At 53.5% G+C, this 16,706-nt stretch overlaps 1 protein-coding gene across 1 annotated transcript; it reads right to left on the reverse strand.

Moving 5' to 3' along the window:
• Window positions 1-5,843: 5,843 nt before the first annotated feature.
• Window positions 5,844-13,962, reverse strand: LOC308548067 (uncharacterized protein C16orf78; the record flags this gene model as incomplete). The annotated part of the gene is made up of 5 exons (XM_081119076.1): window positions 5,844-5,991; window positions 8,257-8,512; window positions 12,358-12,487; window positions 13,297-13,407; window positions 13,816-13,962. The coding sequence occupies 5 exons, from the start codon at window positions 13,960-13,962 to the stop codon at window positions 5,844-5,846; spliced, it is 792 nt and encodes a 263-aa protein (XP_080975202.1).
• Window positions 13,963-16,706: the final 2,744 nt, after the last annotated feature.

Genomic DNA, 16,706 nt, shown 5'->3' on the forward strand with positions numbered 1-16,706 from the left:
TCCCTCCCTCCCTCCCTCCCTCCCTCCCTCCCTCCCTCCCTCCACAGTCCTAATGAATTTGCACTGTTCTCAGAAGCAATGCGTTGTGCACATGTATTTAGTTTGTGTGCAGGTTAGTGTATCACATCTCATCCCGTTCTCACCTTTTTCACAGCTGGGTGTGGCCATCTACCTCCGCGGGGCTGGCCTCCAGCACCCAGCTGCCCGGTGGGCACTGGAACATCCTCGAAGACCTTTCCACCCGGAGTGGAGTTGCAGGTCTTGCCGGTCGCAGGTCACAGTGATGTCCGCATGTAGCTTTGCCAGGAAAGGACGCAGTGACCCCACTTCCTGTGGGCAGGGCTTTCCTCATTCCCTTATCTGGGCCACACTGGCATTCCCCAGCTTACTAATATTTTCCAGTCTAGTTAGGGATAAAGAGATACCTCAGTGTTGTTTTAAGTTGCATTTCTTGCCCGTTTTGGAGGAAGAATTGAAGCTTCGAGAAGTGACGTGCCCAGAGGCCGTCAGTGGTGTGTGAATAGCTGGGCTTCGCGAACGCCCTCTGGGCTCAGGCTGGAGCAGGCTGGGGTCCCGGTGCCCCTCGCCTGGGCGGAGGGCTCTGCCAGCGCGGGCTGTGTGCGGGCGCAGGCCTTCTGCTGTGACTGAGCCCCACCTGGTGACACTGGGAGGGAACTGCAGCTTCAGCGGGGAGGAAACCTGAATAGCCTCACTTTTGAAGCTTTTATTGTTTTTTTAAATTTAAAATTTAATTATTTTTGAGATAATTGACATAACATCAAATTTGTTTCAGATGTACAGCATAATTTTCTTGTGATGAGAATTTGTACAATCCACTCTCTTAGCACCCCCAAATATACAGCCCCCTGTTCCCAACTACAGCCACCCTGGAGGTGGTTGTGTTTCTTCTAAAAGCTCTCAGGATCTGTGCCCACCTGGCATCGATTGTTGCATATGGTGGGAAGCAGAGGATCGTACTCTTCCTTGCGGATATTTAATTGACCAGCTGATTTATTGAGAAGGCCTCTTCCCAGCTGCACCACAGGCCCATAAGCAGGGGCTGTACCTGTATGTGTCTCTGTATCTGGTGATAACTGTTTTAAAAGATGCAGTACAACCCCACCGCTCAGAGGTCATTTTGGGGTGTGCTGCCTGCCCGCAGACCCGGGCGAGCATTCCTTACTCAACCTTCTCTGTGGCTCCTGGGGCTCACCATGGGCTCCTGTGGCCAGAACATCAGGAAGCTGAATCGGAGGCTCCTTGTGCCTCTGGGGGCCACACCTGAAAGCCCTCTGGACCTCCAGAGCACCCATGTGGCCCTAGAAGCTGGGTGAGGCAGTCTCTTCTCTGAGGTCACCTTCCCTCCCTTTCCCAGGCTGCACTGGAACCAAGGAGGCCCGCAGCCTGGCTGTGCAGCAGAGTCTGGGGTCTGAGAGGTGGGCTTCCTTCAGCAATTCCCCGCTTGAGGGTCTGGGAGCACAAAGCAGGGCTCTGCTCGGACCTCCTGCTGAAATTACCTTGGGGAAAGGAGTTGTGTGTTGATGAGTGAGTCCAGGAACCGGTGTCTTGGGGGTTCCGGGGACAGAGACCCTGCTGAGTATTCAAGCAGTGCACCTGCCTCCTGGCCGCCAGCCTGGGCCTGAGCTCTGGCACGTTCAATGGGCAGAGATGGGCAATGTGGGCAGAGGAGGTGGCTGGGAGGGCCAGGTTAGGGTGGGTGTCCGGAGTGTGGGTCCCAGTGCCAACTGTCAGGAACTCAGGGGGTCTTAGGGAACTCTCTGCCCCTCTCTTGGCCTCCAACTCCTCACCTTTGGGCTCTGGGTTATGGGTTGAATTGTGTTCCCCAAAAGGTTTTGTTGAAGTTCTCACTGCTTGGTCCTTGGGAATGTGACCTTATTTGCAAATAAGGTCTCACAGCTATAATCAAGTTAAGATAAGGTCATTTGGGTGGGCCGTAATTTAATCTGGCGGCCTCACGAAAACAGACACACCCAGAGAAGACAGTCATGTGAAGACGAAGGCGGAGGCTGGAGTGATGCTGCTGCGTGCCAAGCACACCTGGGGCGCCAGGAGCCGGAAGGGGTGAGAAAGGGCCCTTCTCGCGAGGCTTCAGAAGGACGTGGCCCTGCTGACACCTTCCTTTTGGACTTTTGGCCCCCAGACTGTTGTTTCCAGCCACCCAACTGGGGGTACTTTCTGCAGCAACCTGTGTCTGCCTGGAGGGCTCGCCCCTCCCCTGCCCTTCCCTGCTCACTGCCCGCAGCGGCCCCGGCCGTGGGACAGCACTGAGGATGAGGGTGCTGACGGCATCTCCCACGCACCAAGGCAGCTGCCTCCGGCCTCCTGCCTTCCTCTCCTGCTCCCCCATCTCACTGTAGGTGCCCCAACAGCCACCTGGGCCAAAGGAGTCCTCTCGCCCACGCTGACAGCCAGCGCAGTGGCATATCGTCAGCGGCATCTCCCACGTGTGTTCTCAATTAATGGCTCCACCACCATCCACTATATTAAACCTCTAACTTCTCTCTTGAGCTACACAAGAGCCTCTTGTGGGAGGTTGGTTGCAAAATAGCCACGATCCTCTGCTCTCCCTGCACCCGTGCCCTTCCTAATGGGCCGTGCATCTCCTCCCCTCTGTGGGGGGAGCCCCTTTCTCCAGCCGTGAATCCGGCTGACCTGGGGCCTGGCTGTGGCTACTAAAGACCACAACGAGGCGACAGTGTGCCAGCTCCGAGCTTAGGCTCTGCTGGCTGGACACCCTGGCATCACCGTGAGCACAGGCGCGGGCTGGCCTGTTAGAGGAGGAGGCGTGTGCAGCAGAGACCAGCCCCTCAGCCAAGGCTGCCTGGACCAGCCAACCCACTAGCGCATGAGCCCAGCCTGGATCTGCTGAACCTGGCCCGGATCAGAAGAACTACTTAAGAAAAACAGTATGGAGCTTCCTCAAAAAATTAAAAATAAAACTACCATATGACCCAGTGATTCCATTGCTGGGTATCTGAAGAAATTCAAAACACTGACTCGAAAAGATATCTGCACTCTCATGTTCGTTGCAGCATTTGCAATAGCCAAGATATGGAAACAGCCAAGTATCCGCGAGTGGACGAGTGGATAAAGAAGCGGCGCGTATACACAGTGGAATACTACTCAGCCAGAAAAAAAGAAGACCATCTTACCATCTGTGACAGCATGGGCAGGCCTAGAGGGCGTCATGCCAAGTGAAGCAGGTCAGACAGAGGAAAACAAATACCATATGATTTCACTTACCTGTGGACTTTAGAAAACAAAATAAATGAACAAAACAAAACAAAAACCCTCACAGATACAAAGAACAGACCAACGATTACCAGATGGGAGGGGGTTGGGGGTCAGGGTGAAGAAGGGACTTAGAAGTACACATTGGCAGTTATAAAACAGCCACGGGGATGTAAAGTACAGCACAGGGCCTACAGTCACTAATATTATAACTGCGATGGTGCCAGGTGGGCACTGGACTTATCAGAGGGATCACTTCGTAAGGTATACAAATATCTAATCGCTACGCTGTACACCTGAAACTAATATAATACTGCATGTCAACTGTAATTAAAAAATAAATGTAAAAAATAGCTATTCAGTTGACCTGTAGATCTAAACCTGGGAGAGGTCAGGGGGAACGTGGGCCCTGGTGGATTCGGAGGATCTGTGGGGCAGTGGACATAATCACTGGCGTGTCGGAGTCACAGACATTTGCTGCACGTCAGCCTGGGCACTCCGCCCACCGGGCGAGGAAGCTCCAGGTTACCCGTGGGAGCAGGCGCCTCCCGGGCTCCTCCTGGCCACCAGAAGGGCTGGGCTCCTCCCTGCGCACCGCCCTGCTTCCTGGCCTCCTAGCGAGTCGGGCAGGAAAGCTGCCGTCTACTCCTAGCCCTGCAGACAAGGGCCCGGGGGCCTCGGTGGACCCCCGAGGGGAGCCGCAAACCTACCGTGTAACACAAGCGGCGTGGGGAGAGAAAACGAACGAACGAGTGAATGGAATCCACGTCAGCGGGAAGTCAATCCTCATTACCAAAAAGAAATGCAGCCTTTGGCCCCTTATTAGAAATCTGGGCTGGGTCCAGCCTTCTTCACTGCATTTTAAAGAGGGTGTGGAAAGGTGCTGGGGAGATACACTGAGTTGCAGGACAGAAAACTGAATAAACGAGTCTGAAGAGGGAAGGGCTAAGAGGTCATTAAACCTGACCTCTAACATTGCAGGGCCATTTTATCAGTTCCTCATCACGCTTCCTCCTTGAGTAGGAATATTTATTAGGCAGAGAAGACTGACCTCTCCCCTTTAGTGCACGAGAGAAGCAGGTTAGCCAGGCAGGAGGACTTCCTGAAGGAGGAGACGGGATGGGGTCGGCAGTGACTCATCCTGAGCACCGAGTCAGCATTGGAAATGCCTTCAAAGATGACTTTGAGTTTTGATTTTGAGATAATTTGGCCAAGTGCCTGACACATGGTGATGCTCCGAAAATACCCTTCCTTCCCCTTTTACAAGAGTTAGTTCTCCCAAGGGGACAGGTGCTCAGTGGAGAGCCCGAGTCCCACGCAGTCGATTGCTGCTGGTACCCGAGGATTCTGGCCGTGGCTCTGTGTGAACATGGCAGGGGTGCCACGCTCAGACACGTGGCTCGGACCTGCCCTCTCCTCTAAGGGCTCTGTCTTCCCTTATTGGTGACGCGTGTGGGCCGGGGGTGGGTGGGAGGGGGTTCTGGAAGCCTCCACAACTTTACTCTGACTCAGTGGGGGGAGCCACTCACCTCGAGGTCGAGGGTCACTTTGGAGCCTCAGGGTGAGGCATGGAAATTTAAAAAGCAGATGGGAAACCCTGCCTTTGGTATTTGGAAGCAAAGAGTGAAACATGGCCAGCTGGCCACTTGCTCCTGGGGCTCAACCTTTGGGGGTCAATCATGAGGGGACATGGGTTTGTTATCAGTAGCTTTTCAACAGGGTTTGACTCAACAGTGACAAGCCCAGTTCAGAGGACCCTCAGGGAAAGCAGCTTCTGGTAGACCCAGGGGACCGTGGGAACCCCTCACATTTGTGCTGAGCTTTTACGCCTCAATGGCTGTGCTTCCTGCACCCCCTGCAAGCTCGCATTCCCTCCTCAGAGCGCCCCTGCTTGGCAGGCACTCTCATTAGGCCCCTTTTACAAAGGAGGGAACAAAGGCACAGAGAGCTGAAGGGACAGCCAGCAAGCGGGGCAGCTGGGACTTGAACTTGAAATGCTTGCAGGGACCAGAAGGGCCTGGGCTTGTAACCTCAGTTGGCAGCTGCTCCAGGATGGGGGCCCTGTCTGCAGGGTCCTACGGGTTTGCCAGGGCCTCCAGAATGCGAGAGGGCCGAGGGGGACTAAGGCGAGGACACTGACACATCCCAGTCCTGCCACTTCTCATCTGTGCGACCTGGCAAGTTGCTCGCTGGTGGCTACTTTTCGGTGGAGTAAGCCTTGTTTCCCTGAGTTGACAGGTTCCCCCCATGGGCTCCTCACCCCACACAAGAGAGGGCGGCTCCCCACAGAGCCACGTCACGGGGCTTGCAAGGCCCGGGTGCGTGTGCCCTCCACCAGCTGCTCAGCCCTTGGGCCCCCCCGAAGTCCTCTGGGGACTCGAGCCTGCATTTCCCATGTCTCCTAAGACTTCCTTCCCGGGGGCCCTTCCGAGGGGCGCGGGGGCCCCCAGCCAGCGTCTGCTAAGCTGGTTCTGACTCGGATAATGAAGGCAACGCAGCAGCACCTGGGTCCATGCAGCTCAGTCTTGTTTTCCCACCGATGCTGTCCGAGGGCCGAGGCACAGTGAGCGCCCGGGGCGTGGGAGGGGCTCCTAGAGGGCCACGGTGGGGTGTGGGGCAAATACCTTTTTGGCGTCTATCTCCGACTCGACCATGTGGGGGTGGATGTCCACCACCAGGCCCGCGTCCTTGCATAGCTTGAGCAAGGTCAGGACGTTGTTCTTGGACAACCTCAGGTATCTGCGCCAGACAAGGTCAAAGAGGTCAGTGGAGGGGCCAGTCACTGTGGCTTTGAACTCGATTGAAGAGTGCTTTAAGCACTTGGGTACCAAAGGGCTCTGCAGACATTTCTGGAGCTGACAGGGGTCTTATGGAAGAGTAGGACACCCCACGGGGTTGGTGGGAGTTTTATTGGTAATAAACTCTGTTGGAAATAGATGTGGCAACACAGATGCCAAGCATGGCTCCTGCCTGTCCCTCCCCTCGAAGGCTTGTTATCACTGACTCAGTAACTGCCCTTAAATTCAAGGAAAAAAGTCAATGAAAAGAAAAGCTAAATAAATGAAAGTTTATTTTGGTGGTTCTCAACAGCAGGAAAATGGGAAATTCTATCAGCAGAGGGATGGGTAAGCAAATTAGGGAATATCCATTCAAGGACTGCTCTGCTGGCACGAAGAATGCACCAAGAGGTGCCCCGTGCTGGGGCTGTGCCAAGTGGCCAGAAAACCCAGGATGCAAATTATTAGGTGTTTCTCTCATCATTGCCCCCAGCTCACCATCTGGGTGACGCGGGCCTGGGGGAGACAGGACGGTAGAAACAGAGAGGACGGCAGAAACAGGACGGCAGAAACAGGACGGCAGAAACGGAGGACGGCAGAAACAGGACGGCAGAAACAGGACGGCAGAAACAGGACGGCAGAAACAGGACGGCAGAAACGGAGGATGGCAGAAACAGGACGGCAGAAACGGAGGACGGCAGAAACAGGACGGCAGAAACGGAGGACGGCAGAAACAGGACGGCAGAAACGGAGGACGGCAGAAACAGAGAGGACGGCAGAAACAGGACGGCAGAAACAGAGAGGACGGCAGAAACAGGACGGCAGAAACAGAGAGGACGGCAGAAACAGGACGGCAGAAACAGGCTGAGCAAAGCTACAGGAATAGAGGTGAGTATTTTGTTTTAATAATATTCAAACAATTAAAAAATCAGAGCATTGATCTGAAACAAGCCTAAAGCCCTACAATTCTGAGTACACTGAAGAATGAACCCCATCAGCCCTAACCTGGCTCCCAGCTTCGTACAAGGACACGGGCCCCTGACCTGGCTCCCAGCTTCGTGCAAGGACACGGGCCCCTGACCTGGCTCCCAGCTTCGTGCAAGGACACGGGCCCTCTAGCCAGGCTGCTGGCTGCAGATGACGGGAGAACCCGGCCCTTCTACCATTCGGAGTGGCCTTGCTTCTCCTTCAGGGTCTGCCGGGCTCAGCTGTCCTCACAGCCCCTCGGTCCCCGCCTGCCGGTCACACCGGGACTGCGTCTCCTGGTCAGCTCCTGTCACCGCCCGCCCTGTGCTCCCTGCAGCCCAGCCCTGGAGGCCCTCATGGCTCATTAGGTGCCATCTCTCCAGATATCCTTTCCCCTTCCGCGAGGGTCGGGGGCTTGTCCAGTCTCCTTCTCCCGGCCGGGGAGCCCAGGGAGCTGTCTGTTGGCCCTGAGAGCCCCATCGACCCAAGAGCCGCAGCCGAAGGCCACAGCCAGGGAAGGACAGGAGCAAGAAGCCTCCTGCTGCCAGGGAGCTGCCGGTTCCTCTTGCAGCCAGGTAGCCGGACCCCACCGCCGTCCCTCTCTCAGCCCGTCAGTGGCCAGATGCCAGCACTGAGACCATCTGAGCCCACAGGCGAGCTCCCTGCTGTCAGCTCTAAAGGACGGCGACAGCCTGACCCATTTCCTCCCCTGGAGTGTCTGAGCCTCGTCATTCGGCCTTTCCAGTAGGGTAACACCGGGCGGGGGGGGAGCCTGGGGTTCGGGTGGGAACTAAGCTGCCGGGTGTGGCTGAAAGGCAGCGTGTCTGAGGACAAGGCCAAGAGCAAGCGAGGAGGGAGATCCCCACTTTGTCCAGGTCCCTCAGGAGTCTAAAAACCCAAACTGAGAGAAGGCGGCCACTGGGGGGTGCCTGCTAGCACCCGCAATTCAACACCACAGGGCTCCCCAGGGCGTTTCCCGGGCCAGGCCACACACAGCTGCCTCTTTCCTTCTGAGGGACACTGGGAGTTTCCGCTGCAGGACAAATCAGCTGGGAAGGCTCCTGTCCAAAGGGCACACCAAAGGTCGTGTCCACCCGGGACACGGTCCCCGGGCCGGTGCCTCTGGCCTGGAGCAGCCCTGGGGCTCAAAGGCTGAGCCCACCCTCCCTGATGCCGGGCTCAGCGCAGGTCCTGGCCCCGGGGCCGCGGCGAGCAAGGCGTGCTGTCCCGGGCCCCGGCCCCGCGCACGCAGGCTGCTCACCGGCAGCTCAGCACCTCCTCTGGCTTCAGCGCCTTCACCATCTCCACCTTGGGGTCGGTGCCCTTGTCCATGAGGTTCTTCAGCCTGCGGTCATAGGATGACTCGGGGATCTTGCCTACCCAGTCTCTCAGGATGGTCGACCTCCGCCCGGTGAAGACGGGGTCCTGCAGCATCAGGGGGTCCGCCATGCTCTGCCGATGGAATGACATCAGCCGCTGAGTGGAATCCTGGACTACTGACTCCTTGATGTCTATGTCTGAAAGGGCACAGATGTCACCAGGAGTTAGGTCCCGAGAGAGGTGAGAGGTAGGTAGACAGGAGGGAGGAGGCGCGGGCTCCCAAGGACGCCCTTTCGGGCTTGGGCAGGTCCTTCTCAGCATTTGTCCTTCCCCCCCCCCTTCTCCCTGACTCCCCGACCTCCTTCCTCTCCCTTCTTTCCTTTATCTTCTTTCAGTTTTTCCTGCTCTGCCTCCCCAGACAGAGTTCACCCAAAAGGGACCTGGAGCCAGAGGGGCCAAAGGAAGAGGTCGGAGGAGAGCAGCTTTGAGCTGGGGTTTTAAAGGCAAATAGATGAAGAGAGAGAGAAGAATATTGCCGGCAGGAGGAACAGCATGTGCAGGCAGGAGGAACAGCATGTGTGCAGGCAGGGGGAACAGCATGTGTGTAGGCAGGAGGAACAGCATGTGTGTAGGCAGGAGGAACAGCATGTGTGCAGGCAGGAGGAACAGCATGTGTGTAGGCAGGAGGAATAGCATGTGTGTAGGCAGGAGGAACAGCATGTGTGCAGGCAGGGGGAACAGCATGTGTGTAGGCAGGAGGAACAGCATGTGTGTAGGCAGGAGGAACAGCATGTGCAGGCAGGAGGAACAGCATGTGCAGGCAGGAGGAACAGCATGTGTGTAGGCAGGAGGAACAGCATGTGTGCAGGCAGGGGGAACAGCATGTGTGTAGGCAGGAGGAACAGCATGTGTGTAGGCAGGAGGAACAGCATGTGCAGGCAGGAGGAACAGCATGTGCAGGCAGGAGGAACAGCATGTGTGCAGGCAGGAGGAACAGCATGTGTGTAGGCAGGAGGAACAGCATGTGTGTAGGCAGGAGGAACAGCATGTGCAGGCAGGAGGAACAGCATGTACAGGCAGGAGGAACAGCATGTGTGTAGGCAGGAGGAACAGCATGTGTGTAGGCAGGAGGAACAGCATGTGCAGGCAGGAGGAACAGCATGTGTGTAGGCAGGAGGAACAGCATGTGTGCAGGCAGGAGGAACAGCATGTGTGCAGGCAGGAGGAACAGCATGTGCAGGCAGGAGGAACAGCATGTACAGGCAGGAGGAACAGCATGTGTGTAGGCAGGAGGAACAGCATGTGCAGGCAGGAGGAACAGCATGTACAGGCAGGAGGAACAGCATGTACAGGCAGGAGGAACAGCATGTGTGCGGGCAGGAGGAACAGCATGTGTGTAGGCAGGAGGAACAGCATGTGCAGGCAGGAGGAACAGCATGTACAGGCAGGAGGAACAGCATGTACAGGCAGGAGGAACAGCATGTGTGCGGGCAGGAGGAACAGCATGTGCAGGCAGGAGGAACAGCATGTGCAGGCAGGAGGAACAGCATGTACAGGCAGAAGGAACAGCATGTACAGATAGGAGGAACAGCATATGTGCCGGCCGGAGGAACAGCATGCACAAAGTCAAAAGGTAGAACTATAAGAACTGGTAAGTTGTCTGATGTTGAATTTGTGGGATTTGTACTGAATGAAATATTGTTGGGGCTAGGACTTGGAGACCTTAACTTTTTTCTTTATGTTAAATTTACTCCTAAGTATTTAACAGACTTTTACTTATGAGAATGGAATATTTTCCCATTTCCATTTCTAACTGGCGTGATTCATAGAAAATAACATTCTTTTTAAAAATATTTTTCTACTACACCAACATGCATACCAACTTTTATTAATTTTTGACTAGAATTTCTTGAGTTTTGCAGATATGCAATCATGTCAGGGGAAAATGAAAGTATCTTCCTCTTAATATTTATAAAAGTTATACAGTGTTCTTGATGTTTTACATTTGATAGACGCCAAAACAATGTCAATAATGGTGACAGCAGTCATGCCTCCTTTCGTTCCTGATTTTAATTAAGATGATTTTGGCCTTTCATCATTTAGAATGATATTGGGCACTATTTTTGGTGTATGTTTTATGCTGCTTAATAGTGTCACTCTTACTTTACATAGAGTTCTTATTAGTAACAATTGCTTAATTCTACTTATTGATTTTGTGTCATTGGTGATCATATGGTTTTTCCTTTAATTGAATGGCGTAATAGATAATGTTATTAGATCTATTGATATTGATAACCTAGCCATTCCTAACCTGCTATAATTAACCCCATTTGTTTGTGGTGTAGTTCATTTCAAACACTGATATGTTTGATATATTTTCATACAGTGAGTATATTTGCCAGAAGTTTTTATACTTTTTTGCATCTGTATTATGGTGAGATTGGCCCACTTTTTGCACCAATGTCTTAATATCAACATGAGGATGTTGTAAAATTAATGCAGGAACGTCTGTGCTCCGCGAGGTCTGCCACAGGGGAAGGGCATTGGGTTTGCCCTTCAAAGGTTACAGAGAACCTGGTGTGGAGCCACATGTCCTGGTGTCCTTTTTAGTGAGAAAGTGTCAACCATCTTTTAATTTCTCCTTCACAAATTGCTCTGTTTCACTGTCTCTGCTCTTTCTAATACCAATTTTGATCACCTATAGTGTGAGAGGAAATTACCCATTTCTTCTAGGTTTTCAAACCCATCGTGTAGAGATGCAGGCAGTGTTCCACGTCTTATCCTTACCCGCGCCCTTTCTCATTCCACCTGTGCGCTTTCGCTCCTTTTCACAAGGCTCATGAGCACTTTATATTATTTGTCACATGCTTTTTTCAAAAGCTAGTTTTGGATTTATCCTTTTAACTACTTTTTATCTTGTATTTCATTCATCTCAGCTGATATTTAATTTATTAATTCTCTGTTATATTGATTATTTCTTCTCTGATTAATATTAATTTTTTCTTTGGTCATTTTTGTTTTATGAAGACGAGAATCAGATCTTACTGTAAATTTTCTTCTGATCACAGATTTGCCTTCATCCCATAAGTTTTAGTATAAAACAGACTTATTTTCATTTGTTTTTCCCTTTGAGATAAGGGTATTTTAGGAATGTATTTCTTAATTTCCAACTGTTAAACTTGGGGTGCCTTCTCATTTTAATTATTTTTTTTGATTACTGGTTTAGGATACTGCAAGTGTCCTAAAATCTTTGCTCTTTTGAATGTTAGTGCTCTTTGGGATGAACACACAGGTGGCTTCTGTAAGTATTCCTCATTCAGGTGTAAAGTCAGGGCGTGACTGCACTGGCAGAGTGGTGTTCACGTTCTGTTACGGTCTATTTTATCTATTTGGTTCTGAACGAGGCATATTAAAGGCCCCATCACGACGCAGCGCACAGGTGATGGATTATACAATTGTACGCCGGAAACCTACGTGATTTTATTAACCAAGGTCACCCCAATAAATTTAATAAAAAGTCCTCCACTGTACGTTTATCGGATTCTTCTTACATTTCTAAATGTTTATCTGGTTAGCTCCTACATTTTTTGGTGTGTGTAGATTTGAAGGTTATTATTTCTTCTGTTTAACATTGAAAAATATCCCTTTTAGTCTGCATGTTCTTTTAGCCTTGATTTAACCTCATGTGTATGTTTTTCATTTCTTTGCTCAGGCTTTTCTGTTTTCCATCTTTATATATCACCTGGTTTTCGATGCGTATCTAGATTTTGATTTTGAACCAGTTATCTCCTCATTTGGCGCCTCAGCTCTCTTCTAGAGGGTTGTCTGCAGGTGAAGGGGTGCATGGCTGGGAAAGTCCCGGCATGTCCCCAAATCTGCAGATACCCCTACTCGCCTGGCAGGGGCTTGCTGGGGACGGGACAGTGGGGGTGCATGTCTCGTTCCCAGGTGCTGCTCAGACTTTTTCTTTGTAAGTGGATGGCTCCCCCTGTGCGCCTGCAAGGTTCGGTCCGCAGGGCTCGGGAATTACCGGTTGTCTTACCAGACTTCCCGAGGGCCTCCTTACTGTAGTTGCCGGGGACTATGCTCAGGCGCTTGCCCTTCATCTCCATGCCATAGAGCCTTCGGTACCTGACGGGGTCCCCGTCTTTCCTGCTGCTTGACCCTGTGGGCTTGGAGGGAAACAGGAGAGCGGTGAGCGCCAGGGAGCAGGCCCCGCTTGGCCGCCTCCACCCCAGGACGCGATGCCAGGGTTCACTGAGAGATGGGCAGAGGGGTCAGAGGAGAGACGGCGCCGGGGCGAGGACAGGCTGGGGACAGGGACGGCATGCTGTCTGCAACCAGCTCCTTGCTTCCCACATCCAAGGGAAGCCCGAGGGCCCTGGAACCCCACCCCGGGAGGGGGCAGTTAGGTCTGGGTGTTCCCTTCTCCCCACCCCGGGAGGGGGCAGTTAGGTCTGGGTGTTCCCTCCTCCCCACCCCGGGAGGGGGCAGTTAGGTCTGGGTGTTCCCTCCTCCCCACGGCATTCCTGACGGTTAGGGGGAGCCAGTTTCCCCTGGGGGGGGACAGTGTGTCGGGCGGGGGGCTGGGGGGTGAGGAGGAGGTGAAGCGGGGTGGATTTAGAGCCTTACATTATCTTTTTTTAAAAAGTAGCCACGCCCCGGCCTGTGTTGCTCAGCGGTTAGAGCATCGGCCCGGGCACCACGGGGCCTCAGGTTCAGTTCCCAGTCAAGAGCGCCGGCCTGGGTTGCAGGCTAGATCCCCGGCCCTGGGAGGCAACCAACCAGTGCCCCTCTCACACCAACTCTCCCCCTCCTCTCTCCCTTCCAATCTCTCTAAAAAGCAATGGAAAAATTATCCTCAGATGAAGATTAACAGCAGCAAAAACAGCAGCCAGACGCTGCTGCTGCGGGAGCAGACTGGGTGCCCTTCATGCGGGGGGCCCCTTGGGGGGGGCGTGGGGGGGAGGGGCTGTGCTACCTGCGCAGAGAATGACACCTGGCGGTTGTCTTTCGACTTTTTCTTGGTGACCTTTGCTTTCTTTTCTTCCTTCCCAGGTGCTTTAGAGACTGGTGCCACCTTGGTGTGCTTCTGAGAGGGCAGAGAGGGGAGCTGTGACCCCCGGCCACGGGCAGACCACCCTCCGCCCCACAGAGGGAAGCTCCTTGGTGAGCAGGTCGCCCCTCCCTCCCCCCAGACTTCTAGCTCCCATCTGGCACTCCTGTCCCCTCCCTGTCCCTCAGACCTTCTCCAGCACTGCTCCCCTCGCCTTGACTACGCCTTTGAAGTGCATTCACCAAGGAAGATAGATGACCCCTGTCTCTGCGGGAGGGCAGAGCCCAGCCACATAAGGACAATCAGGGACCACAGAGGCCTGATGGGGAGCCCCGCCCCCCTGTCTTTTCTGCTCGTTCACCCTGGTGCTGAAAGCCCTGCTCCCTTCCCCTCTGGAGGGGCCCAGCTCCGGCCGCAGCTGCCCCGATGCAGCCTCCTGCACACCTGCAGCGCCTGCTGCTTGCCCCGCCTCCGCTCCAGCCACTCCATCACCCGCGTGAGGTCCGACATGCGCCTCTCCTCCGCCGTCCTCCACATGGACTTCCTCTCCGTGGGCATTAAATCCTTCAGGTCCTCTGGTTTCTCCGACATCATGGAGCCTGGTGGTGCCGTGGGTAAGGAGGTGGCACGCTCTCACTCCCCCAATCCCTCTGTCACCAGCTGCTGGCCTGGGTGACTTGCATGGCAGGGTGTGGCCTCTAGGTGTGAACAGAAAGGGCAGCTGGGATATTGGCTTGAAAGGGTGGGAGGTCTGGAGGGGGATTGTGAGGTCACTCTCAGCAGTCAAATATTTACTCTATGAAGCCACAATGATAAGTGAAAATGAGTGCACCAAAGGGAAGGAATATAATTCAGCAAAACCTTGTGACAGAAGAACTAGACTAGATGAGGTGCTGGGTGGGTCACACCTGAGCTTGTAGCTAAAGAGCAAATAGGCCTCGAGAGGGCTCTGGACCAGCTGGACGAGCATGTGCAAAGGCCCTGGGGCAGGATGGACACATGCACACTTGAGGAACGACAGGCCAGGGTGGTTAGTGAGAAATGATGCTGGAGGGGTGGGCAGAGGGCAGATCAGACAGGACCTTGGAGCTCACGCGTTGGCTTAAACTGGGAAGGAAAGGGAAGCACAGAAAACAATAAAGGGATTCGAATGGCGAGGAGGGAGCGGCGCGGTCAGGGTTTTCTTTCCTGACTTTGACCGAGGGAAAGCATGTATGCAGAAACGTACCAGATCACAAATGAAGGTTTCCATGTAATCAGTACCCGGAGGTACCCTGCGGCCCTGCCGGTCACTACCTCCCTCCAGGGGAAACAGCACCCACATAAATAGATTCATACACAGAGTTGTTCTCTATCTGGTTTTATCCGTTTTACAATATACTTGCAGGATTTTAGCAATAAATTCTTTCAGTCTTTGTGTTTGTGGAAATGTCTTTATTTCCCCTTAATTTTGAAGGAAGACTTGCTGGGTAATAGAATCCTTGGTCCACAGTTTTTCAGCACTTTGTACTTGGCCTTCTGCCTTCCGCTTTTTAACATGGAAAGCCAGCTGTGAACCCTGTCGCTGTGAACAGCTTTCTCCCCTCTGCCTTTAGCAAATATTGTGGTAGGACCTAGGCAGTCAAGAGGCTGCCCCACTGCAAAGACATGGAGGTGTCCAGGGTCAGAGCTGGAAATGCTCTCGGAGGCCCCTGTGCTCACTCATGCCACAGATGGGGAGGAAACCAAAGCCCAGAGAGCCCGAGAGGCCTGCCCAAGGCCAGTGCAAAATAGCAGGGGACCCAGAAACTCCATTCATAGTGATGAGGCCTGGAATCTCATACTTCCCCCAAAGACTGCCTCTATCTATTGCATTAAACCAGGGGTCTCAAGTTCAACTGGGAAGGCAGGTCACACAGAGCCGGGAGCTGCCCGAGTATGGCAGTGGGTGGTGTGGGGCGCAGGGAGCTGGTCTCCGAGCTCAGCCTTAGCCAAGTGCAGCTATGTGCAGATGTCAGTGAAGGTGGCCCTGTGTGGCCGAACTTCTGATACTTTTAAGAGAAGACAGAAATCCTGATGTTTATGTGAAATCAGTTGGAGACAAAATTTAAAAAGAAACACTGATTGGACAAAGCCCACGTGGCCTTGTGTAGGCCCAGGGATGCCCATTGGCAGCCTCTGACTCAGTGGACCCTCTTCCAGCTGGGAGTCCCTGAAGCCAATGGCAGAAGATAAACTGAGGCAGAGAGACTGGGAGCGGCTTGCTCAAGTTCACTCAGCTGAGACTAAGCACAGCCAGGACTGGAACCCGGATCTCCTGACCCCCAGCCCATGACAGCGCTGTGGGGTTCTGAGAGAGAAGACTGAGAAACAGGGCTCGAGCAGTAGCCACCCTGAAAGCTCGAGAAAGTCACAAATATCGACAAAGGTTTGAATGTATCTCTAACCATCCGGGCTCAGGCTCGGGAGACACCTGTGGGGAATCCACGGGGATTTTTCACGTGGCTCTGCGTGGTTCCTGTGGAGATGGGTTCCCTGTCTCTTCTATTCTGTCTTCCTTTCTGGTATTTTAATACTCAGTATCACTGCAATTCTCAAGGGCCATTTAAAAAATATATAATCTTATTAGCGAGAACAGCTTCCCTGTGGCTGGCCCACGTTCCACAGAGCAGCCACCGTCCCGGTCCCGGCAGGCGTCGGGCAGCGGCTCTGCCTCTCAGCACCGCACCCGCCCTAGTTTTCCAGGGCACTCCTAGCAAATGTCTCAATTAGGCCACGGGATGGATGTACTGGGGATGGGCTGAGATTTACATATTCAGAACCGCAATCTCCTTTGCCCAGCAATGTCCTTCCTTCGATCTGCGGGCCCCAGGGAGCCTCTGGCTTCCTTCCCAGCCTCGGGCTGGGGGCTGTGAGGGCCACGTCAAACCCAGATGAGGCTCTGCTTCCTTGGCTGTGGCCTCCTGACCTTGGGCTTGCTCTGCCTTTCAGTCTTGCGTTTCAGCTTGTCTGTGAACAGGACCCAATCAGGGGTTGCAAACCCTGGGTAAGTGATATTTGGCCCACAGACATATTTCATTCGGCCTGCAAAGTGTTTTAGAAATTAGGGCAATTCATTAAAAAAAATTAAGAGTTCAGATTTATTTAGTAAACAGACGATCTGGTATGGCTGGGCTGGGCCTACCCCCTGAGATGAGTCCTGCATGCTGTCTGCTGCCTCAGGCCCTGCCTGGCTCTTCCACCTACCTTGTCTGTGACACTGGACTAGGCAATAATTCTAATCACTTTCAAGGTACAAAGACAAGGTTATCTCCTCTCTTTGAGCTGGAGAAGTAGAGATTCTCACCCCATTTCAC

The sequence above is a fragment of the Miniopterus schreibersii genome (genome assembly GCF_964146895.1).
Source record: "Miniopterus schreibersii genome assembly, chromosome: 18".
Taxonomy (NCBI): domain Eukaryota; kingdom Metazoa; phylum Chordata; class Mammalia; order Chiroptera; family Miniopteridae; genus Miniopterus; species Miniopterus schreibersii.